Consider the following 20,612-nt stretch of genomic DNA (forward strand, 5'->3'; position numbering starts at 1 on the left):
GAACTTTGCAAAAGTGTTTGAACCTGACCAAGTAGCCGCTCGGCACAGCTGTAATGCCGAGACCCCTCGGGCAGCCGCCCAAGAAGAGCCCACCTTCCTAGTGGAATGGGCCTTAACCGATTTTGGCAGCGGCAATCCAGCCGCAGAATGAGCCTGCTGAATCGTATTACAGATCCAGCGAGCAATAGTTTGCTTTGAAGCAGGAGCACCAAGCTTGTTGGAAGCATACAGGATAAACAAAGATTCTGTTTTCCTGACCCTAGCCGTTCTGGCTACATAAACCTTCAAAGCCCTGACCACATCAAGTAACTCGGAATCCTCCAAGTCAGTAGTAGCCACAGGCACCACAATAGGTTGATTTATATGAAAGGATGAACCCACTTTTGGCAGAAATTGTGGACGGGTCCGCAATTCTGCTCTATCCGCATGGAAAACCAGATAGGGGCTTTTATGTGACAAAGCCGCTAATTCTGACACACGCCTAGCCGAAGCCAATGCTAGTAGCATGACCACCTTCCACGTGAGATATTTCAATTCCATCGTTTTGAGTGGTTCAAACCAGTGGGATTTCAGGAAACTCAACACCACGTTAAGATCCCAAGGTGCTACCGGGGGCACAAAAGGGGGATGAATACGCAGCACTCCCTTCACAAACGTCTGAACTTCAGGTAGAGAAGCCAGCTCTTTTTGAAAGAAAATGGATAGGGCCGAAATCTGGACCTTAATGGAACCCAATTTAGGCCCAATGTCACTCCTGACTGTAGGAAGTGAAGGAAACGGCCCAAGCTGGAATTCCTCCGTAGGGGCATTCCTGGCCTCACACCAAGCAACATATTTTCGCCATATACGGTGATAATGTTGAGCTGTCACGTCCTTCCTAGCCTTTATCAGCGTAGGAATGACCTCATCTGGAATACCTTTTTCCACTAGGATCCGGCATTCAACCGCCATGCCGTCAAACACAGCCGCGGTAAGTCTTGGAACAGACAGGGCCCTTGTTGCAACAAGTCCTGTCTTAGAGGAAGAGGCCACGGGTCCTCTGTGAGCATTTCTTGCAGATCTGGATACCATGTCCTATTTGGCCAATCCGGAACAATGAGTATTGTTCTCACTCCTCTTTTTCTTATGATTCTCAACACCTTGGGTATGAGAGGAAGAGGAGGAAATACATAGACCGATTGGAACACCCACGGTGTCACCAGGGCGTCTACAGCTATCGCCTGAGGGTCTCTTGACCTGGCGCAATACCTCTGTAGTTTCTTGTTGAGGCGGGATGCCATCATGTCCACCTGTGGCAGTTCCCACCGACTTGTAAGCTGTGCGAAGACTTCTTGATGAAGTCCCCACTCCCTCGGGTGGAGGTCGTGCCTGCTGAGGAAGTCTGCTTCCCAGTTGTCTACCCCCGGGATGAACACTGCTGATAGTGCGCTTACGTGATTCTCCGCCCAGCGAAGAATTCTGGTGGCTTCCGCCATCGCCACCCTGCTCCTTGTGCCGCCTTGTCGGTTTACATGAGCCACAGCGGTGATGTTGTCTGACTGAATCAGAACTGGTTGACCGCGAAGCAGGGTCTCTGCTTGACGTAGGGCGTTGTAAATGGCCCTTAGTTCCAGGATGTTGATGTGAAGGCAAGTCTCCTGACTTGACCACAGACCTTGGAAATTTCTTCCCTGTGTGACTGCTCCCCACCCTCGGAGGCTTGCATCCGTGGTCACCAGGACCCAGTCCTGAATGCCGAATCTGCGGCCCTCGAGAAGGTGAGCACTCTGCAGCCACCACAGGAGAGACACCCTGGCCCTGGGGGATATTGTGGTTAACAGATGCATCTGAAGATGTGATTCGGACCATTTGTCCAGTAAGTCCCATTGAAAGGTCCTCGCATGGAACCTGCCGAAGGGAATGGCCTCGTACGATGCCACAATCTTTCCCAGGACTCGAGTGCAGTGATGCACTGACACCTGTTTTGGTTTTAATAGGTCCCTGACCTGTGTCATGAGTTCCTGAACCTTCTCTATCGGGAGATAAACCCTTTTCTGGCCTGTGTCCAGAATCATGCCCAGGAAAGGCAGACGAGTCGTAGGAACCAACTGCGACTTTGGAATATTCAGAATCCAGCCGTGTTGCCGTAACACTTCCAGAGAACGTGCTACGCTGATCAGCAACTGCTCTCTTGACCTCGCTTTTATGAGGAGATCGTCCAAGTATGGGATCATTGTGAACACTTGCTTCCGCAGGAGTACCATCATTTCCGTCATTACCTTGGTAAATATTCTCGGAGCCGTGGAGAGACCAAACGGCAACGTCTGAAATTGGTAATGACAATCCTGTACCACAAATCTGAGGTACGCCTGATGAGGTGGATAAATGGGGACATGAAGGTATGCATCCTTTATGTCCAGAGACACCATAAATCCCCCCCTTCCAGGCTTGCAATGACCGCTCTCAGCGATTCCATCTTGAACCGGAACCTTTTTAGGTACATGTTCAGGGATTTTAAATTCAATATGGGTCTGACCGAACCGTCCGGTTTCGGTACCACAAACATGGTCGAATAATAACCCTTTCCTTGTTGAAGGAGGGGAACCTTGACCACCACCTGTTGAAGATACAATTTGTGAATTGCAGTTAACACTATTTCCCTCTCTAAGGGGGAAGCTGGCAGGGCCGACTTGAGGTATCGGTGAGGGGGCATCTCTTTGAATTCCAGCTTGTATCCCTGAGACACAATATCTATTGCCCAGGGATCCAACTGTGAGTGAACCCACTTGTGGCTGAAATTTCGGAGACGCGCCCGCACCGGGCCTAGCTCCGCCTGTGGAGCCCCAGCGTCATGCTGTGGATTTAGTGGAAGCCGGGGAGGACTTCTGTTCCTGGGAACTAGCTGTGTTGTGCAGCTTCTTTCCTCTGCCCCTGCCTCTGGCAAGAAAGGACGCACCTCGGACTTTCTTGTTTTTCTGTGATCGAAAGGACTGCATTTGGTAATACGGTGCTTTCTTAGGTTGTGAGGAAACATATGGCAAAAAATTGGACTTCCCAGCCGTAGCTGTGGAGACCAGGTCCGAGAGACCCTCCCCAAACAATTCCTCACCCTTGTAAGGTAAAACCTCCATGTGCCTTTTTGAGTCGGCATCACCTGTCCATTGCCGAGTCCACAGGACCCTTCTGGCAGAAATCGACATAGCATTTATTCTAGAACCTAGTAGGCTAATGTCTCTCTGAGCATCTCTCATATAAAGGACAGCGTCTTTAATATGCCCCAGGGTCATTAATATAGTATCCTTGTCTAAGGTATCAAGTTCCTCAGATAAGGTATCCGTCCATGCTGCTACAGCACTACACACCCAAGCCGACGCGATTGCCGGCCTCAGTAAGGTACCTGAATGTGTATAAATGGACTTCAGGGTAACCTCCTGTTTGCGATCCGCAGCATCTTTGAGGGTAGCCGTATCCTGTGACGGCAGGGCTACCTTCTTGGATAAGCGTGTCAAAGCTTTGTCCACCCTAGGGGAGGATTCCCAGCGTAACCTGTCCGTTGGCGGGAAAGGATACGCCATAAGAATCTTTTTGGAAATCTGCAGTTTTTTATCTGGAGATTCCCAAGCCTTTTCACATAACTCATTGAGCTCGTGTGAGGGGGGAAAAGTTACCTGCGGCTTCTTTTCCCCATACATATGAACCCTCCTGTCAGGGACTGGGGTTTCCTCTGTAATGTGCAACATATCCTTAATAGCTATAATCATATAACGGATGGATTTAGCCAATTTTGGCTGTAACTTGGCATCATCGTAATCGACACTGGAGTCAGAATCCATGTCGGTATCCGTGTCAATAATTTGGGATAGTGGGCGCTTCTGAGACCCTGACGGCCTCTGCGACATAGGATCAGGCACGGGTTGGGACCCTGACTGTCCTGAGGTTTCAGCTTTGTCTAACCTTTTATGCAAGGAATTAACATTATCATTCAAAACCTTCCACATATCCATCCAATCAGGTGTCGGTGCCGTCAGCAGAGACACCACATTCATTTGCTCCCGCTCTGCTTCCACATAGCCTTCCTTATCAGACATGTCGACACAAGCGTACCGACACACCACACACACAGGGAATGCCCTTTTTGAAGACAGTTCCCCCACAAGGCCCTTTGGTGAGACAGAGAGAGAGTATGCCAGCACACACCCCAGCGCTATATAACCCAGGAATAACACAGTAACTTAATGTTAACGCAGTAGCTGCTGTATATTGTGTTTTTTGCACCTAATTATGTGCCCCCCCTCTCCTTTTACCCTTTTCTACCGTGATCTGCAGGGGAGAGCCTGGGGAGCTTCTCAGCGGAGCTGTGGAGAAAAAAATGGCGCTGGTGAGTGCTGAGGGAGAAGCCCCGCCCCCTCGACGGTGGGCTTCTGTCCCGCTAAAATACATATCTTTTTGGCGGGGGCTCATACATATATACAGTGCCCAACTGTATATATGAGTACTTTTGCCAACAGAGGTCCATATGCTGCCCAGGGCGCCCCCCCTGCGCCCTGCACCCTTACAGTGACCGGAGTATGTGAGGTGTGTTTGGAGCAATGGCGCACAGCTGCAGTGCTGTGCGTTACCTCATGTGAAGAACGGAGTCTTCTGCCGCCGATTTTGAAGTCTTCTTGCTTCTCATACTCACCCGGCTTCTGTCTTCCGGCTCTGCGAGGGGGACGGCGGCGAGGCTCTGGGATCGGACGATGAGGGTGAGATCCTGTGTACGATCCCTCTGGAGTTAATGGTGTCCAGTAGCCTAAGAAGCAGGACCTAGCTTCAGAGAGTAGGGCTGCTTCTCTCCCCTCTGTCCCACGATGCAGGGAGTCTGTTGCCAGCAGAGCTCCCTGAAAATAAAAAACCTAACAAAATACTTTCTTACAGCAAGCTCAGGAGAGCTCACTGAACAGCACCCAGCTTGTCCGGGCACAGATTCAAACTGAGGTCTGGAGGAGGGACATAGAGGGAGGAGCCAGAGCACACCAGAATCTAAATTCTTTATTAAAGTGCCCATGTCTCCTGCGGAGCCCGTCTATTCCCCATGGTCCTTACGGAGTCCCCAGCATCCACTAGGACGTTAGAGAAATTATATTTTATTTCTGTTTGCGTTTAACAGTGTCTGGCTTGTGGTTTTTGGATTCAAACTTTTGTCAAAAACTTAATATACAGTACGGGGAATTAATTATTTCTTTCCTGCATGAAGCTACAGTATGACCAAGAACATTCTTACTGAAAAGTACCACCTGTGAAAACATCTCTGTGTCACCTTCGCACAGGCTATACCTGGGACCGCAGTCAGCAACAAGTGTGTACATTCTTTGGGGATAGACTTATTCACCAGAGACGCAGGATCCTGCGCTCATTACCTTTTAGACCTATAAAATGCATCATCCTAGCAACTGCGATTACACTACTCTGTGGTTATTCCACTTAACAACTGCTACACAAGACTTATGTTCTGATCTATTGCATATCATCATTAATACTGATTTTGTTGTACCTGTCCTACAGGCGTGCTATATACAGTATGCTTCAGTGCTTCCTGTTTCTGGTATCAGTACAACACCATAGTGGAAACTGACATTACACCACTTCGGCCTATCCAATTAGGCCCCCTGTTTCTTACTTTAAAAAATGTAAAAAAACGTGCTAGGGCTGGGATTTATGATGTTTGAGCAGCTCTTGAAAGAATAGTTAATTCAATGGAAATGAGTACAAGCGCTCTTTACTCATTTCCCCTGTTTCTTACGCCTGAAAAATTTACTATTTTTTCATGAAAATACATAGGGTCCGTGAAAAGACGCAGACCAATGTATTTTCACAGCCGTGTTCGCAAAAAAAAAGCTTGTTTTCGTGCATTTGGTTTTGACTGCCTGAGGCAGGCAAAAAACAAAATCCCTGATATGCACTAGCATTGAGGCTAACTGGATAGCCCCGTTGGCAGTAATTAGTCGTAGTAAATTACCACGACTAATTGGACACCGCGGTTAGTGATTAGTGTTCTTTAAATTGATTAAATAAAATTTTAGGGCAGGGTGCTGATCACTGAGAAGGCTACATTATTGCGTGCCCAAAAAGGGGCAAGGCCTCTTGGATAGGAAGCATTGCATTGTGTTGTACCCCTCCCCTTTCAATCTCTCTGGGGGCGTCCCACACCACATGTTCACCACCTCCCAGCATGATTTCTCTACAGCAGTGATTCCCAACCACTGTGTCGCAGCATTCTAGTGTGCCGCCAGCGGTTACCTTATGTGCCGCCAGAGATGCTGGCACTCTTCGGCAGCCTGGCCTGTGACCTATGGCGATGCAGCATGATTCATAGGTCAAGCCTGCCATGGCACCTGCATGCCAGCACTCCACCAGCCAAGCCCTGCTCCTCACAGCTCCACGCTGCTCCACCACCCACTACTGATGGAGGGAAAAAATAAAAGAAAGTCATGGTAGGGTCCAGTGTATTTCTATTTAATTTCTGCGGGGGGTGGGGGGAGGGGGAAGTGTGTGTGGAATTGCTGCAGTGGGACAGTGTGTGTGGGATTACTGTGGGGGCCAATGTGTTTGGATTACTGTGGGGGCCAATGTGTTTGGATTACTGTGGGGGCCAATGTGTTTGGATTACTGTGGAGGCCAATATGTTTGGAATTACTGTGGGGGCCAATGTGTTTGGAATTACTGTGGGGGGCAATGTGTTTGGAATTACTGTGGGGAGCCAATATTTTGGATTACTGTGGGGGCAAATGTGTTTGGAATTACTGTGGGGAGCCAATATGTTTGGATTACTGTGGGGGCAAATGTGTTTGGAATTACTGTGGGGGTCAATGTGTTTGGAATTACTGTGGGGGACAATGTGTTTGGAATTACTGTGGGGGCCAATGTGTTTGGAATTACTGTGGGGGCCAATGTGTTTGGAATTACTGTGGGGGCCAATATGTTTGGAATTACTGTGGGGGCCAATGTGTTTGGATTACCGTGGGGGCCAATGTGTTTATTTAATTACTGTGGGGGCCAATATGTGTGTAGTTTTTTTCCGTTCGGTGTGCCGCTAGTTGAAAAAGGTTGAAAATCACTGATCTACAGAGAAAGTCATCCACGCATGATTGAATCCGGAAAACATGGGCAGCTGCAGGGGGTCACTAGCCATGCTGAAGATAAGCCATGTACTGTAGTACACGCATACAGTCACCTGGCACTGGTTCCATGGAAGTCAGAGCTGCTGGCACCCGGTGTGAGAAACTGCTGCAGGAAGAGGTACACCAGCCCCGCCTCCCCAGTACATACATCAGCAACACAGTGGGGCTGCTGGCACTGAACACCAAGCTCCAAGCTGTTGTGTGGCGCCTTCCATCCATTGCAGCCACTTTCCTCCAGTCGACCCCAACTGTAGCCCAATCCAAATAATGAGACTATACTTAAAAATAAACCATACTGCGAGAGTTAAAAGGGAGTGGGGGAACATTGACTTGGACTATACCGAAATGGTTTTGCAACTTTCACACCTCTCTCGCACAGATAGTTTGCTGTCGCACAGAAGAAGTTGTGTTTTTCCTGTATGTCGTAAAAATTCTTAGTTCAAAAATAGAGCAGTATGTTAACTTAAAATGTTTTGTTACATTGAGCAAAACACCCACCAAATCTTTCCGTATGCTACCTGAGGCATTTTGTATGTCACATGAATGTGTGTTTGAGTGGCGCAAAAGTTCTAATGACGGTAGTTTGGATGTCGAAGTTGATGAAAGTCCTGGAAGCCCTTGCACATCAAAAACAAAGGAAAATGTGGAAAAAAATTTCGACCCGCAGCATCCGAATGAGAACAGAAATGGTAAACATCGACAAAGAAACTGTTAGGCAAGTTTTGCATCAAGATCTTAACATAACAAAAGTTTGTGCTAAGATGGTTCCAAGGCTTCTAACTGTGGAGCAGAAAGAAAATCGAAAGCAAATTTGTACAGTCATTTTGGAACATTTTCTAGAGAACGTTATTACCTGTGGTGAAACATGGATCTTCCAGTATGATCCTGATACAAAACACCAGTCCATGCACTGGAAAGCACCATCATCACCAAGAATGAAGAAAGCACGTCAAAGCAAATCCAAATTCAAAACCATGTTAACTGTTTGCTTTGATATCAAGGGTGTTATTTAGGCACACTGGGTACCAGAAGGTAAAACAGTGAATCAACTTTCTAAAAAATGTTCTAGAAACTTTGCATGAAAGAATCAGAAGAAAGAGTCCAGAGTTGTGAAAAATGGTTGTGCACCAGGCCACACAACTCTCGGTGAAGCAGATTTTGGCCGAGAAGCATACCCGCCAGACCTAGCACTGTGTGACTTCTTCTTCTTTTTCCCTAAAATCAAATATGTACCCAAGGTAACCCCATTTTGCATCAATTACTGAGGTAAAGAAGAAAACGACAGAGCTGTTGACACAGCTGACAGATAATGAGCTACAGCACGGCTTTGACTGCTTGAAAATAAGAATGCAGCGGTATGTGGTTGCAGAAAGGTGGTACATAGAAGGAGAATGGAGTAAAAGTTTACTTAACATAATTAAACTGAAATTATAGCATCAGTCTCATTATTATAATGACCTGGACAGGTTTTTCAGTACTCCTTAGAAAAGATACAAAACAAATGGACTATAGTGATGTTGCTTTTTTGAATTAGCATCACACGTCTTCAATCTTCTAATCAGTAATTCAGCCTATTTAAATGGAGAAAAGTATTCACTCTGCTGCTTGGTATCATTGTGTGCACCACACCGAGCATGGACCAGAGAAAGCAAAAGAAAGCGTTGTTTGCAGAGATCAGAAAGAAAATTATAGACAAGCACATTAAAAGTAAAGACTGTAAGACTATATCAAATCAGCTTGATGTTCCTGTGACCACAGTTGCAAGTATTAAGAAATTCAAAGTCCATGGGATTGTTGCCAACCTCTCTGGATGTGGCCGTAAGAGGAAAATTGACTGAATATTAAAAAGAAAGATAGTGACGATCCCAAAGAAAACTTTCAAACAGATACAAGCTAAACTCCAAGGTTAAGGTATGTCAGTGTCTAATTGCACCATCCAAAGCTTTTTGAGTGACAGTGATAGCCAAGGGTGAAGACCCAGGAGGACTTCACTTTTGAAAAAAAAAACAACATAAAAAAAACCAAACTGGAATTTTCTAAAATGCGTATTGAGACACTACTTCTGGGAGAATGCCCCTTGGACAGATGAGTGAAGGAGCTTTTTGGCAAGTCACATTAGCTCTGTGTTCACAGAAGAAAAAAATGAAGCTATAGAAGAGAAGAACACCTTGGGGTAAATATAATAGCCTGCAAGCTGCAGGAATCAGCAGGATCCCGACAAGTCTGCCCAATATTTTAAGGCAGCATTAATTTAAAAGGCAAAACAAGCTTGCCTTTTAAATGACTGCTACTTTAAAACATTGGGCCTAATTCAGACCTGATCGCTGCAGTGCGCCGGGCGCATACCAGACAGCCAACGTCCGTCTCAGCACTGCGATCGCCTATGCCTGATTGACAGGCAGAGGCGGTCGCTGGGCGGGAGGGGGCAGGTCGGCGACGTTTCCCCGCCATTTTAGGGGCGCGTGCGGGGGCGGGCCGCGGGGGCGGGCCGCGGTGGCTATGTGACGTCACATGCAGCCGCTGCGACCTGGACAGTGATGAGTAGCTCCATGCCAGCGCGCAGGAGCTGCGCAGGCAGAGAGCTACTCGTCAAGTACAAAAGAATCGCCGCTGTGCGATGCTTTTGTACTTGTGCAGCGGAGCACAACCAGACATGTGGGGTGGAGTAGCACCATGCTGGGCGCCCCCCGAATGTCTGAGTAACTGATCGTAGCCGTGCAAAATTTTGCACGGCTATGATCAACTGTGAATTAGGCCCATTGTGCAGTCTCGTCGGGAACCCGCTGTCACATTTACCCCGATACATACTGTGAAACATGGAGGAGGCTTTGTTATGTTGAGTCTGGCATGGGGTACCTTGAATCTATGCAGGCTGGGGCATAGCGAGGGTGCAGCAGTCCCGACATCGATGTGCCGGACTGGCCATCTGGCAGGGCCCAGGTGCAGCAGTGTGGACTTGGACTGGAGCCAGGACATCAGCACACCTGCAGTCGCAGCCCAAGAGACAGTGCTACAGTCATTCAAAAGTCAACAGGCTTTAATTTGATTGCTACTGGCTACAGATTTGAATGACGGTGGCACTGTCTCTTTGGCTGCAGGTGCAGGTGTGCTGACGTCCCAGTTCCTGTCCAAACCCACACTGCTGTTGGCACACAGAGGAAGGTGAGGGGCTGCTGGAGGGACACATGGGAGAGGTGGGGTGTCACTAATGTATAAGGAGCATCACTGTGCGGCATAATGTATAGGGGGCATTACAGTGTAGTATAATGTATAAGGAGCATTACTGACATTACTGTGTAGCATTATGTATACGGGGCATTACTGTGTAGCATAATGTATAGGGGACATTACTGTGTCTGGCCTAATATGTAAGGAGCATTACTGTGTAGCATAATGCATAGGGGGCATTACTGTGTATGTAAGACGAATTACTGTGTGGCATAATGTGTAAGGGCCACTGCTACTGTGTATCAGAGAAATCACCATGTAGGTAAGGTGCATTTTGATTTAGTAGACACAAAACTGTGGATTTTATTAGTAGGAATTACTTTAGTAGGTTGGAATATCTAGACCTCCATGCCCCAGTTTGATACCGCCCACAATATTTATTTTTGCTCCCCTTTAATTTAACCCCATATGCACCCTTTTGGGGGGGGGGGGGGAAGAGGGGGGGCACTGTAGCATGCACGTGCTCCAGGTGCCATGGCTACATGCTGCACCTCTGTGTGCAGGGTACAATGAAATGTAAAGACTAAGGGGTATATTTACTAAGGTCCCGATTTTGACCGAGATGATGTTTTTTCTTCAAAGTGTCATCTCGGGAATTTACTAAACTCAAATCACGGCAGTGATGAGGGCATTCGTATTTTTTTGGAAGTCCTAGGAAAAAATTACGAATCAATACACCATCGGTCAAATACGCCTGGAATTTGGTCGAAATCGGTCATTTACTAAAAAGTGCAAATCACAAACACTGCTGACAATAGCCAAACACTGCCGTGCTAAAATACAAATCGTGAAAAAGTGCTAAAAAAAAACAGACCTGCTTTTTTTTACCGTGTTCGGATAGGCATGCACGGATCCATGAGATCCGTGCATGTTTTTCAGTGGGAAGGGGTGGGAAATTGTTATTTTTGTTAAAAAAAAATGCGTGGGGTCCCCCCTCCTAAGCCAAACCAGCCTCGGGCTCTTTGAGCCGGCCCTGGTTGAAAAAATATGGGGAAAAAAGTGACAGGGGTTCCCCCATATTTAAACAACCAGCACCGGGCTCTGCGCCTGGTCCTGGTTCCAAAAATACGGGGGACAAAAAGCGTAGGGGTCCCCCGTATTTCTGAAACCAGCACCGGGCTCCACTAGCCAGATACATAATGCCACAGCCGGGGGACACTTTTATATAGGTCCCTGCGGCCCTGGCATTACATACCCAACTAGTCACCCCTGGCCGGGGTACCCTGGAGGAGTGGGGACCCCTTCAATCAAGGTGTCCCCCCCCCTCCAGCCACCCAAGGGCCAGGGGTGAAGCCCGAGGCTGTCCCCCCCATCCAAGGGCTGCGGATGGGGGGCTGATAGCCTTTTTGTCAAAAAATGAATATTGTTTTCAGTAGCAGTACTACAAGTCTCAGCAAGCCTCCCACGCAAGCTGGTACTTGGAGAACCACAAGTACCAGCATGCGGTGGAAAACCGGGCCCGCTGGTACCTGTAGTACTACTACTACAAAAATACCCCAATAAAAACAGAAGACACACACCTTGAAAGTAAAAGTTTAATACATACATCCACACCTCCATATACACATACTTACCTATGTTCACACGAGGGTCGGTCCTCTACTCCATGTAGAATCCAATGGTGGGAACTTTGTGGTCAGCGGTGAGGTTACTTTCGGTCAACCGCTGACCACAAAGTTCCCACCATTGGTTACAATGGAGCGCATAGGCGCTATATTGTAACACTGCCGTGTGCTACCTGACATACACTACAGGAGCACACAGCCAATCAGGAGGGTGCCACAACGTGGCGCTCCCTGATTGGCTGATGGAACCCTCTTAGACAGAACTCAGGGGGGGTTCCTGGCATTCTTGGAAAGGGGTCCCATGTGAAAACATGGGGCCCCTTTCAGTGCGAGGTCGGGTGTCCGTTTTGTTATTTTGCAAAGTACCAGGATTACAAATAGAAAAGTAGAGGAGCCATCTACACTGGATTTTGTGAGTATAATTTTTTCAACAGGTACCCCATGGATTCTACATGGAGAAGAGGACCGACCCTCGTGTGAACATAGGTAAGTATGTGTGTATGGAGGTGTGGATGTATGTATTAAACTTTAACTTTCAAGGTGTGTGTCTTCTGTTTTTATTGGGGTATTTTTTAGTAGTAGTACTACAGGTACCAGCGGGCCCGGTTTTCCACCGCATGCTGGTACTTGTGGTTCTCCAAGTACCAGCTTGCGGGGGAGGCTTGCTGGGACTTGTAGTACTGCTACTAAAAACAATATTCATTTTTTGACAAAAAGGCTATCAGCCCCCCATCCGCAGCCCTTGGATGGGGGGGACAGCCTCGGCTTCACCCCTGGCCCTTGGGTGGCTGGAGGGGGGGGACACCTTGATTGAAGGGGTCCCCACTCCTCCAGGGTACCCCGGCCAGGGGTGACTAGTCGGGTATGTAATGCCAGGGCCGCAGGGACCTAGATAAAAGTGTCCCCCGGCTGTGGCATTATGTATCTGGCTAGTGGAGCCCGGTGCTGGTTTCAGAAATACGGGGGACCCCTACGCTTTTTGTCCCCCGTATTTTTGGAACCAGGACCAGGCGCAGAGCCCGGTGCTGGTTGTTTAAATATGGGGGAACCCCTATCATTTTTTATCCCATATTTTTTCAACCAGGACCGGCTCAAAGAGCCCGAGGCTGGTTTTGCTTAGGAGGGGGGACCCCACGCATTTTTTTTAAAGATTTTAACAATGATTTCTATTTTAATAAAGGTGCACAATGAAGCCCGGCACGGATCTCTCAGATCCGGCCGAGATTCATTGTGTTAAAGTCGGCAGTGTTTTACAAGTCACTCACGTAAAACACTGCAAAAAAACCCGAATGACATCGACATCGGTAAATACGAAAATGCAGAATACGACAGCTTAGTAAATTAGTCGTAATAAATTCAAAAAGTTGCAACTTTACACTTTCGATGTCATTCGTGATTGAACTTTAACCTCAGTCGGGAAAATACGAATTTTAGTAAATATACCCCTAACAAGGCATTTTGGAGTGAATCATACTGGCCAGTGCAGGAATGCTGACTCAGTCGCAGGTCATACAGTAGGTCCTCCCAACAGGATAATGACCAAAAACATACAGCAAAATGCAACCAAGAATGGATAACAACTAAACATGGGACTATTCTGGAGTGGACTTCTATGAGCCCTGATCTGAATCCTATGGAAATCTACAGAAACAGCTGAAACATGCAGTCTGGAGAAGACACTCACCAAACCTTACACAGCTGCTGCAGTTTGCTCAGGAAGAGTGGGCCAAGCTATCTGTACCTGTTGACAGGTACAGAAGTCTAAAGGGCCCTACACATTGGCCGATCCGCCGCCGAGCTGCCCGACGGCGGATACGGCCGACGGGCGACCCGGCGGCGGGGGGGCAGTGACGGGGGGAGTGAAGTTACTTTACTCCCCCCGTCACACGGCTCCATAGAACTGAAGGCAAATATGGACGAGATTGTCCATATTGGCCTGCATGCACAGCCGACGGGGCACCAGCGATGAACGAGCGCGGGGCCGCACATCGTTCATCGCTGGTGCCTCCACACTGCACGATATGAACAGTATCTCGAGATCGTTCATATCGTGCAGTGATGTCGGCCAGTGTGTAGGGCCTATCAGTGAGAGCTACAGAAATCACTTGATTGCAGTATTTGCCTCTAAAGATTGTGCAACAAAATATTAGGTTAAGGCCATGACATTTTCATTTGTTTAATCGTTTAAAAGAAAAATTTTTTTTTTTATATATTTTGTATCAATCTATTACCTGCTGCCAGCCGGGTGTTCACACGCACTGGTTCACTCGTAATGTTGGAGTTGTTACATTCAGCTTGAACTTCAAATATAATTTCACTGTTTAAGTGTAAGATTCCAAACTTTTCAACACACTCTTCAAAATATGCACATATTCCTTTCTGTTTTGGCTGAAAAATAGTATAAAGACAATAAAACATAACATCCTTTGACCTATGTGTAATTGTCTGCTAGTCTGGAAGTCAGAGCCACTTTGTGAGTTGTTATTATTCTTATTATCCTTTATGGCGCAACATGGGATCCGAAGCGCCCAAGTACATAAACATATAAGCAAAACAAGAAAACAGTCACTTACAGTTCAAGACAATAGAGTACAGGGTATATAAACACAGCTGCGTCAGCAGACGACACTGACATAAGTATCAGGGCGGCAGAAATCCGAGCGATTTGGTGCAGTCGATGGGAGTATTGAAAAGAATATAGGTTAAGTCAGAGATGGTAAAGCACATGAGGGAAGAGGACCCTGCTCGTGAAAGCTTACATCATTTCTATTGTTTAGTCTGTAGAAAATGTCCACACTAATGAATAAATAATACTGGGAGAAGGAAGTAAAACACAACTTGGGAAGTGTCTAGAATATGCAATCTGGGTAAGTTTAATAATAAGGGGTATATTCAATTAGGGTCGGATTCATTCCGACATGCATTCGTCGGAATGGATCCGACAAGGTCTATTCAAAGCCCAACTCAATCCGACATTAAAAAAGTCGAATTGAGATGAGGAGGGGGGGGGACTGAATGAAGAGTAAAAATGCTCGGGACTGAATAGGTCGGAACCCCTTCCGACCTGAAAAAGTAAAAAACCGACGTCTTTTCGACAAGACGGCAGTTTCGACCCTAATTGAATATACCCCTATGTCTAGGCAGATTTTTTCCTTTACATGTACATTATGTGCAGCATTTTTATACATTTTTCTCATACAATACAACAAATTCAAATAAATAAACTAAATGTAAAATCACTGACGTACTTGTTTTTGCATGTAATTATAGTACACTATCATATTGTTGAAAAATAATAATACAGGTTGAGTATCCCATATCCAAATATTCCGAAATACGGAATATTCCGAAATACGGACTTTTTTGAGTGAGAGTGAGATAGTGAAACCTTTGTTTTTTGATGGCTCAATGTACACAAACTTTGTTTAATACACAAAGTTATTAAAAATATTGTATTAAATGACCTTCAGGCTGTGTGTATAAGGTGTATATGAAACATAAATGAATTGTGTGAATGTAGACACACTTTGTTTAATGCACAAAGTTATAAAAAATATTGGCTAACATTACCTTCAGGCTGTGTGTATAAGGTGTATATGTAACATTAATGCATTCTGTGCTTAGATTTAGGTCCCATCACCATGATATCTCATTATGGTATGCAATTATTCCAAAATACGGAAAAATCCCATATCCAAAATACCTCTGGTCCCAAGCATTTTGGATAAGGGAGACTCAACCTGTACTGTACACTTGAAAACAAGAGCAGGCCTTTTGTTGTACAAAAACTACTACACTGTATGTTCCATTTTTTTTATTGCTACAATAAATTATGTTCATTTATGAACTAGGCTCAGACTTATCAAGCCTTGGAGAGTGATAAATTGCACGATGATAAAGTTCCAAACAACCAGTTCCTGTCATGTTAGAGGCTGCATTTAAAAAATGACAGTTGGGAGCTGATTGGTTGGTACTTTGGGGTCTATTCATGAAGCAGTGAAAAGTGTGGAGAAGTGAGCCAGTGGAGAAGTTGCCCATGGCAACCAATCAGCATTGAAGTAACATTTATAATTTGCATACTATCCAATTGTACGGAGCAGCTGATTGGTTGCCATGGCAACTTATCACCATGCAATTTATCACTCTCGAAGGCTTGATAAATCTACATATTACACAGTAACATAGTATTCGAGGTTGAAAAGAGGCAAAATGCCCATCGCATCGTTCAACCTGTATATTGTTTTAAGTTGAGTTTATTTTAATGTACCTGAAGAAGATGTTTTATGACTAGTTACCAACTACAAATCACGTTACACCCGGATTAACAACTTCAATATTTTAAGTGTTGTAACCTTGGATATAATTTTCAATCAGAAATTCAACCTTTCCCCTTTTAAATGCATTTACAGAGTCCGCCATTACCACCTTCCCTGGCAAGGAATTCCAAATCCTTATTGCCCTAACAGTGAAGAACCCTTTCCTTCGTTGCGTATGGAATTTTCTCTCCTCCAGCCTCAGCGAGTGCCCACGTGTCCTAAACAGAGTTCTTTTAATAAATAATTCCTCTGATAGCTCTTTGTAATGACCCTTTACATATTTGAAGACATTAATAATGTCTCCTCTAAGACGCCTCTTTTCCAGTGTATTCATATTCAACCTAGTAAGCCTTTCCTCGTAAGCCAGTCCCTCTAGCCCTTTAATCAATTTAGTAGCTCGTCTTTGAACCCTCTCGAGTTGACCCATATCTTTTTTATACAGTGGTGCCCAAAACTGAACACAATATTCCAGGTGCGGACGTACCAATGTTTTGTACAGCGGCAGGATTACATCCTCGTCCCTTGTCTCAATTCCCCATTTTATGCACGCTAACACCTTACTTGCCTTCTTTACTGCGCTTTGACATTGTATACGGTTATTACATTTATTATCAATGAGTACCCCCAAATCCTTTTCCAAAACTGTTACCCCTAGACTTTCCCCGTTTAATATGTAGGATGCAAGTTTGTTTTTAGTCCTGAAATGCATAACCTTGTATTTTTCTATATTGAACCTCATTCTCCATTTAGACACCCAGATTTCAAGTTTATATAAGTCATTCTGCAGAGACTCCACATCTATTTCTGAATGAATTACCTTACACAGTTTAGTATCATCTGCAAAGACTGACACTGTGCTTTCAAGGCCTATTTCTAGGTCATTGATAAATATGTTGAACAGTAGTGGCCCGAGTACGGACCCCTGTGGTATTCCGCTGACTACTGGTGTCCAGCTTGAGAACTTCCCGTTGACCACTACTCGCTGTACTCTGTTTTCCAGCCAGTTACTTATCCATGTACAAACAGTTTTTCCTAGGTCAAGCTCTTTTAATTCGATGATTAATCTCCTGTGAGGCACTGTATCGAAGGCTTTTGCAAAATCTAAACAGACCACATCCACGGCTTTTCTTTGGTCAAGATTGTCGCTCACTTCCTCGTAGAAGTTAACTAAGTTAGTTTGACATGATCTATCCCTCACAAACCCATGCTGGTTCTTGCTTAGTGGTCTGCAGATACTCCTGTATGCTATCCCTTAGAATTCCTTCCAATATTTTCCCCACTATAGATGTCAAATTAATCGGCCTGTAGTTACCCGGATGATTTTTGGATCCCTTTTTAAATAATGGCACTACCTTCGCTATACACCAATCCTTCGGTACCATGCCAGATCTAATTGAACTATTGAAAATCAAATACAGGGGTCTTGCTAGTTGTGACCTAAGCTCCATAAGAACCCTCGGATGAAGTCCGTCCGGGCCAGGTGATTTATTAATCTTTATTTTGTGTAATCTCTCCATGACTACTTCTTCACTTAAACAAGTATTTAACCACGAATCATTACTGTCACTATCGCTATGCACTACTCCCACCGTCAGTTCTTCTCTGGTGAACACTGATGAAAAAAATGTGTTCATTATTTCTGCTTTTGATTCGTCATCATTTAACAATACTCCAAATTCATCATTTAATGTACCTATGTTCTCCTTTAACTTTTTACTGTTTATGTATTTAAAAAATGTTTTAGGATTGGCTTTACTCTCTATAGCAATTTGCTTTTCGTTTTCAATTTTAGCTGCTCTGGGCCTCTTTATACAAATAGAGTTCAACTATTTAAAAAAAAAAAAAGATATTTGTAAAGAATACTGAATATGAAAAAATGCGCCTTTTCTCGTTACTGAGACAGGTTTTGCGGTGGTACAAATACTTTCAGAGATACATGTGCACAAATGAATACTTACATCGACAATCAGGGGCAAAACAAGATATTTGTGAGTCCCCCAGTAAAGTTTTGTAATGTCCCCATGTATACCCCAATGGTGAAAACATACACATGGGGCACTCTAAACTGTGGAGCCCATAGAAGCTGCACCTATAATAGTTACAGTACTTCCTTGTCCACAAAGTAAATGTCACTTTCATTTCACAAACGCATACAATTTAAAATTCGCACAGTTGATGATAGCGTCTGATTTTTATAAATAGACAACGGCACATGAAATTAACTAAAGTGAATATCTGGAAGGAAAGTGGTACTGGAGGATTTGCATAGGAAAATGAAGGTATGACTTAATCTTTGCAGTGCTTCATGATGGGACTTGTTAAATGGTTGGAAATGCAGTCTTTAAGTGATATTATCAGCAGCACGTTCCATCTGCCATTTTCTGCAGTTAGGCGTTTGCTGTTCAGGAAATTTTCTTGGTAAAGTACTGTATGAACATTCTTAGAATTTCTATGCTTATGTGATTTGACATGTTACAATAACAGCACAGCCTGTATTCCACCCGCCTTTGTTGGATAAAAGAAGCGTTTGAATTAATTCAAGTCCTTTTACATTTCCATATACAGAGAAAGCTCTATTTGACAGCGATCAGCAAGGAGTTTTGAAGTAGAGGGGATTTCTCGGTGCAAAGACAACACAAGATTATTAGCTGCTCAGATAAGTTATACCCCTTTCAGACTGCCAACTATGAACATGGGTTATCGGCGCATGAGCACGCATAACCCGTGTTCATGTGCGGTCTGAAAGGTGCCAGGGAAAAAATACCACCCTGGTCGCAGCAGGGTTGAACTCATGTTCAACCCGGCTCGCTGTGCGGTGTGATCAGGAGCTGGGTCGATGCGACCCGTTTCCCATTTACTCTATGTGGGCGGGCGGCGCTTGGCGATCATGTGATCTCCAAGCGGCGCCCCCGCCGCGTCACCGCTGACGTCAGCAACCCGGCAATATGACGGGTTGCAGACAGCAGCGGCGGAGCGCCTGAGGCGGGTCGCACCCTGGGAGCTCCCGTGTCAGGCTCCCAGGAGCGACCCGCCTAAGGTGGTGTGAAAGGGGTATTCTATGCTGCTTTTTATGCCCCTGTTTAGAAAGCCTTACCAAATACTTTGGGGGTCGATTCAATTAGGTACAAGGCAGCTAAATTCTGTGAGTAAATGCAGCCATACAGTATGCAGCACTTACAGTAGCTATAAACTCACAGATTTGTGTTTGTAGTCACATAGGGCTTTGTAATAAAATCCACCAGTCTGGGGTGAGATGAAATGCCGTGCAATGGCAATTCGCCCCCCTCGCACGTAACTGAACAAACCCCTTAGTGTAGGCATTCTCAGCTGCCATTATTCTGGGGTTGGAATTGCCTTGTAGATCCCTTTTTTTCTCATGCTGAATCCTTGGTTACGTTATTTTACAAATATTTACCACATAACAAACATACACAACATAAAAATCAGACAAAGAAAACAAAAAAGAAAGTGTGCTTTACCGAACGTGGGACAATGATTTTCGTGTATTTTAAAGAGCAATTCAATTTGTTTTCGGGAGGCGCCCATCGCCATTGCAGAAAGAACATCCCATTCATTCCGAAAGTGATGTTGGTTGGTGGAGGGAGATATTCTGCATGGAAACAAAATAACAATTTACTGTCAATTTGTGTCATTAACACTTTTAATAACAAACTCAGGGGTCTATTTACTAAGCTTTGGATGGAGAGAAAGTGGACGGAGATAAAGTACCAGCCAATCAGCTCCTACCTGTCATTTTTCAAACATAGCGTGTGGCATGGCAGTTAGGAGCTGATTGGCTGGTACTTTATCTCCAGCGACTTTATCTCCATCCAAGCCTTAGTAAATAGACCCCTAAATATGTTAGTTTTTCCAAACATTTCATTTCCTTCATAGTATAAAAAAAGATAGGGGCTAATTTATCAAAGGTCAGAAAGTTCTATTCCCATTATTGCCTACTGCAGAAGAGACTTCTTCCCACTTTCCCCATACATAAAGGGATACAATGCTACTGCTAGTGATTACATGTAAAGCCACGACACCTGTCAGGACAGTGATAGATTCAAATCATTTTAACATTGAATTAATCTTTGACCTCTATGGGGATGGAGGCTTAATGTAAGTGAAGTGAAGTAAAGCAAAGTTTTCTGCCATTAACTAACACCAGGGGATGGATCCCAGAGTGCACACCGGTAATGAGAGGTGCAACCCTGCAGAGACCTTTCAGTACTGCATACAAAGACAAGGTTGCAGGTGCGCAATTCAAACAATACCAACTGATTAATAATCATTGCAATGAAATGTTGCATTTTGAGTGAGGTTCTTTGCATAGTTATGGCCATAAATAACGGCTTACCTACCAACAT

General features: G+C 45.1%; 1 protein-coding gene across 1 annotated transcript in view; it reads right to left on the minus strand.

Moving 5' to 3' along the window:
* Window positions 1–20,612, minus strand: part of LOC134949112 (interleukin-13 receptor subunit alpha-1-like) — a 144,500-nt gene that overhangs the window by 53,191 nt on the left and 70,697 nt on the right. Inside the window, exons 2-3 of the mRNA XM_063937503.1 lie at window positions 19,728–19,858; window positions 14,164–14,320 (exon numbers count right to left, since the gene is read on the minus strand). Of these exons, the coding sequence (XP_063793573.1) occupies window positions 14,164–14,320; window positions 19,728–19,858 (288 nt within the window). The remainder of the gene's footprint in view (window positions 1–14,163; window positions 14,321–19,727; window positions 19,859–20,612) is intronic.

This window comes from Pseudophryne corroboree, chromosome 8 (genome assembly GCF_028390025.1).
Source record: "Pseudophryne corroboree isolate aPseCor3 chromosome 8, aPseCor3.hap2, whole genome shotgun sequence".
Lineage (NCBI taxonomy): Eukaryota > Metazoa > Chordata > Amphibia > Anura > Myobatrachidae > Pseudophryne > Pseudophryne corroboree.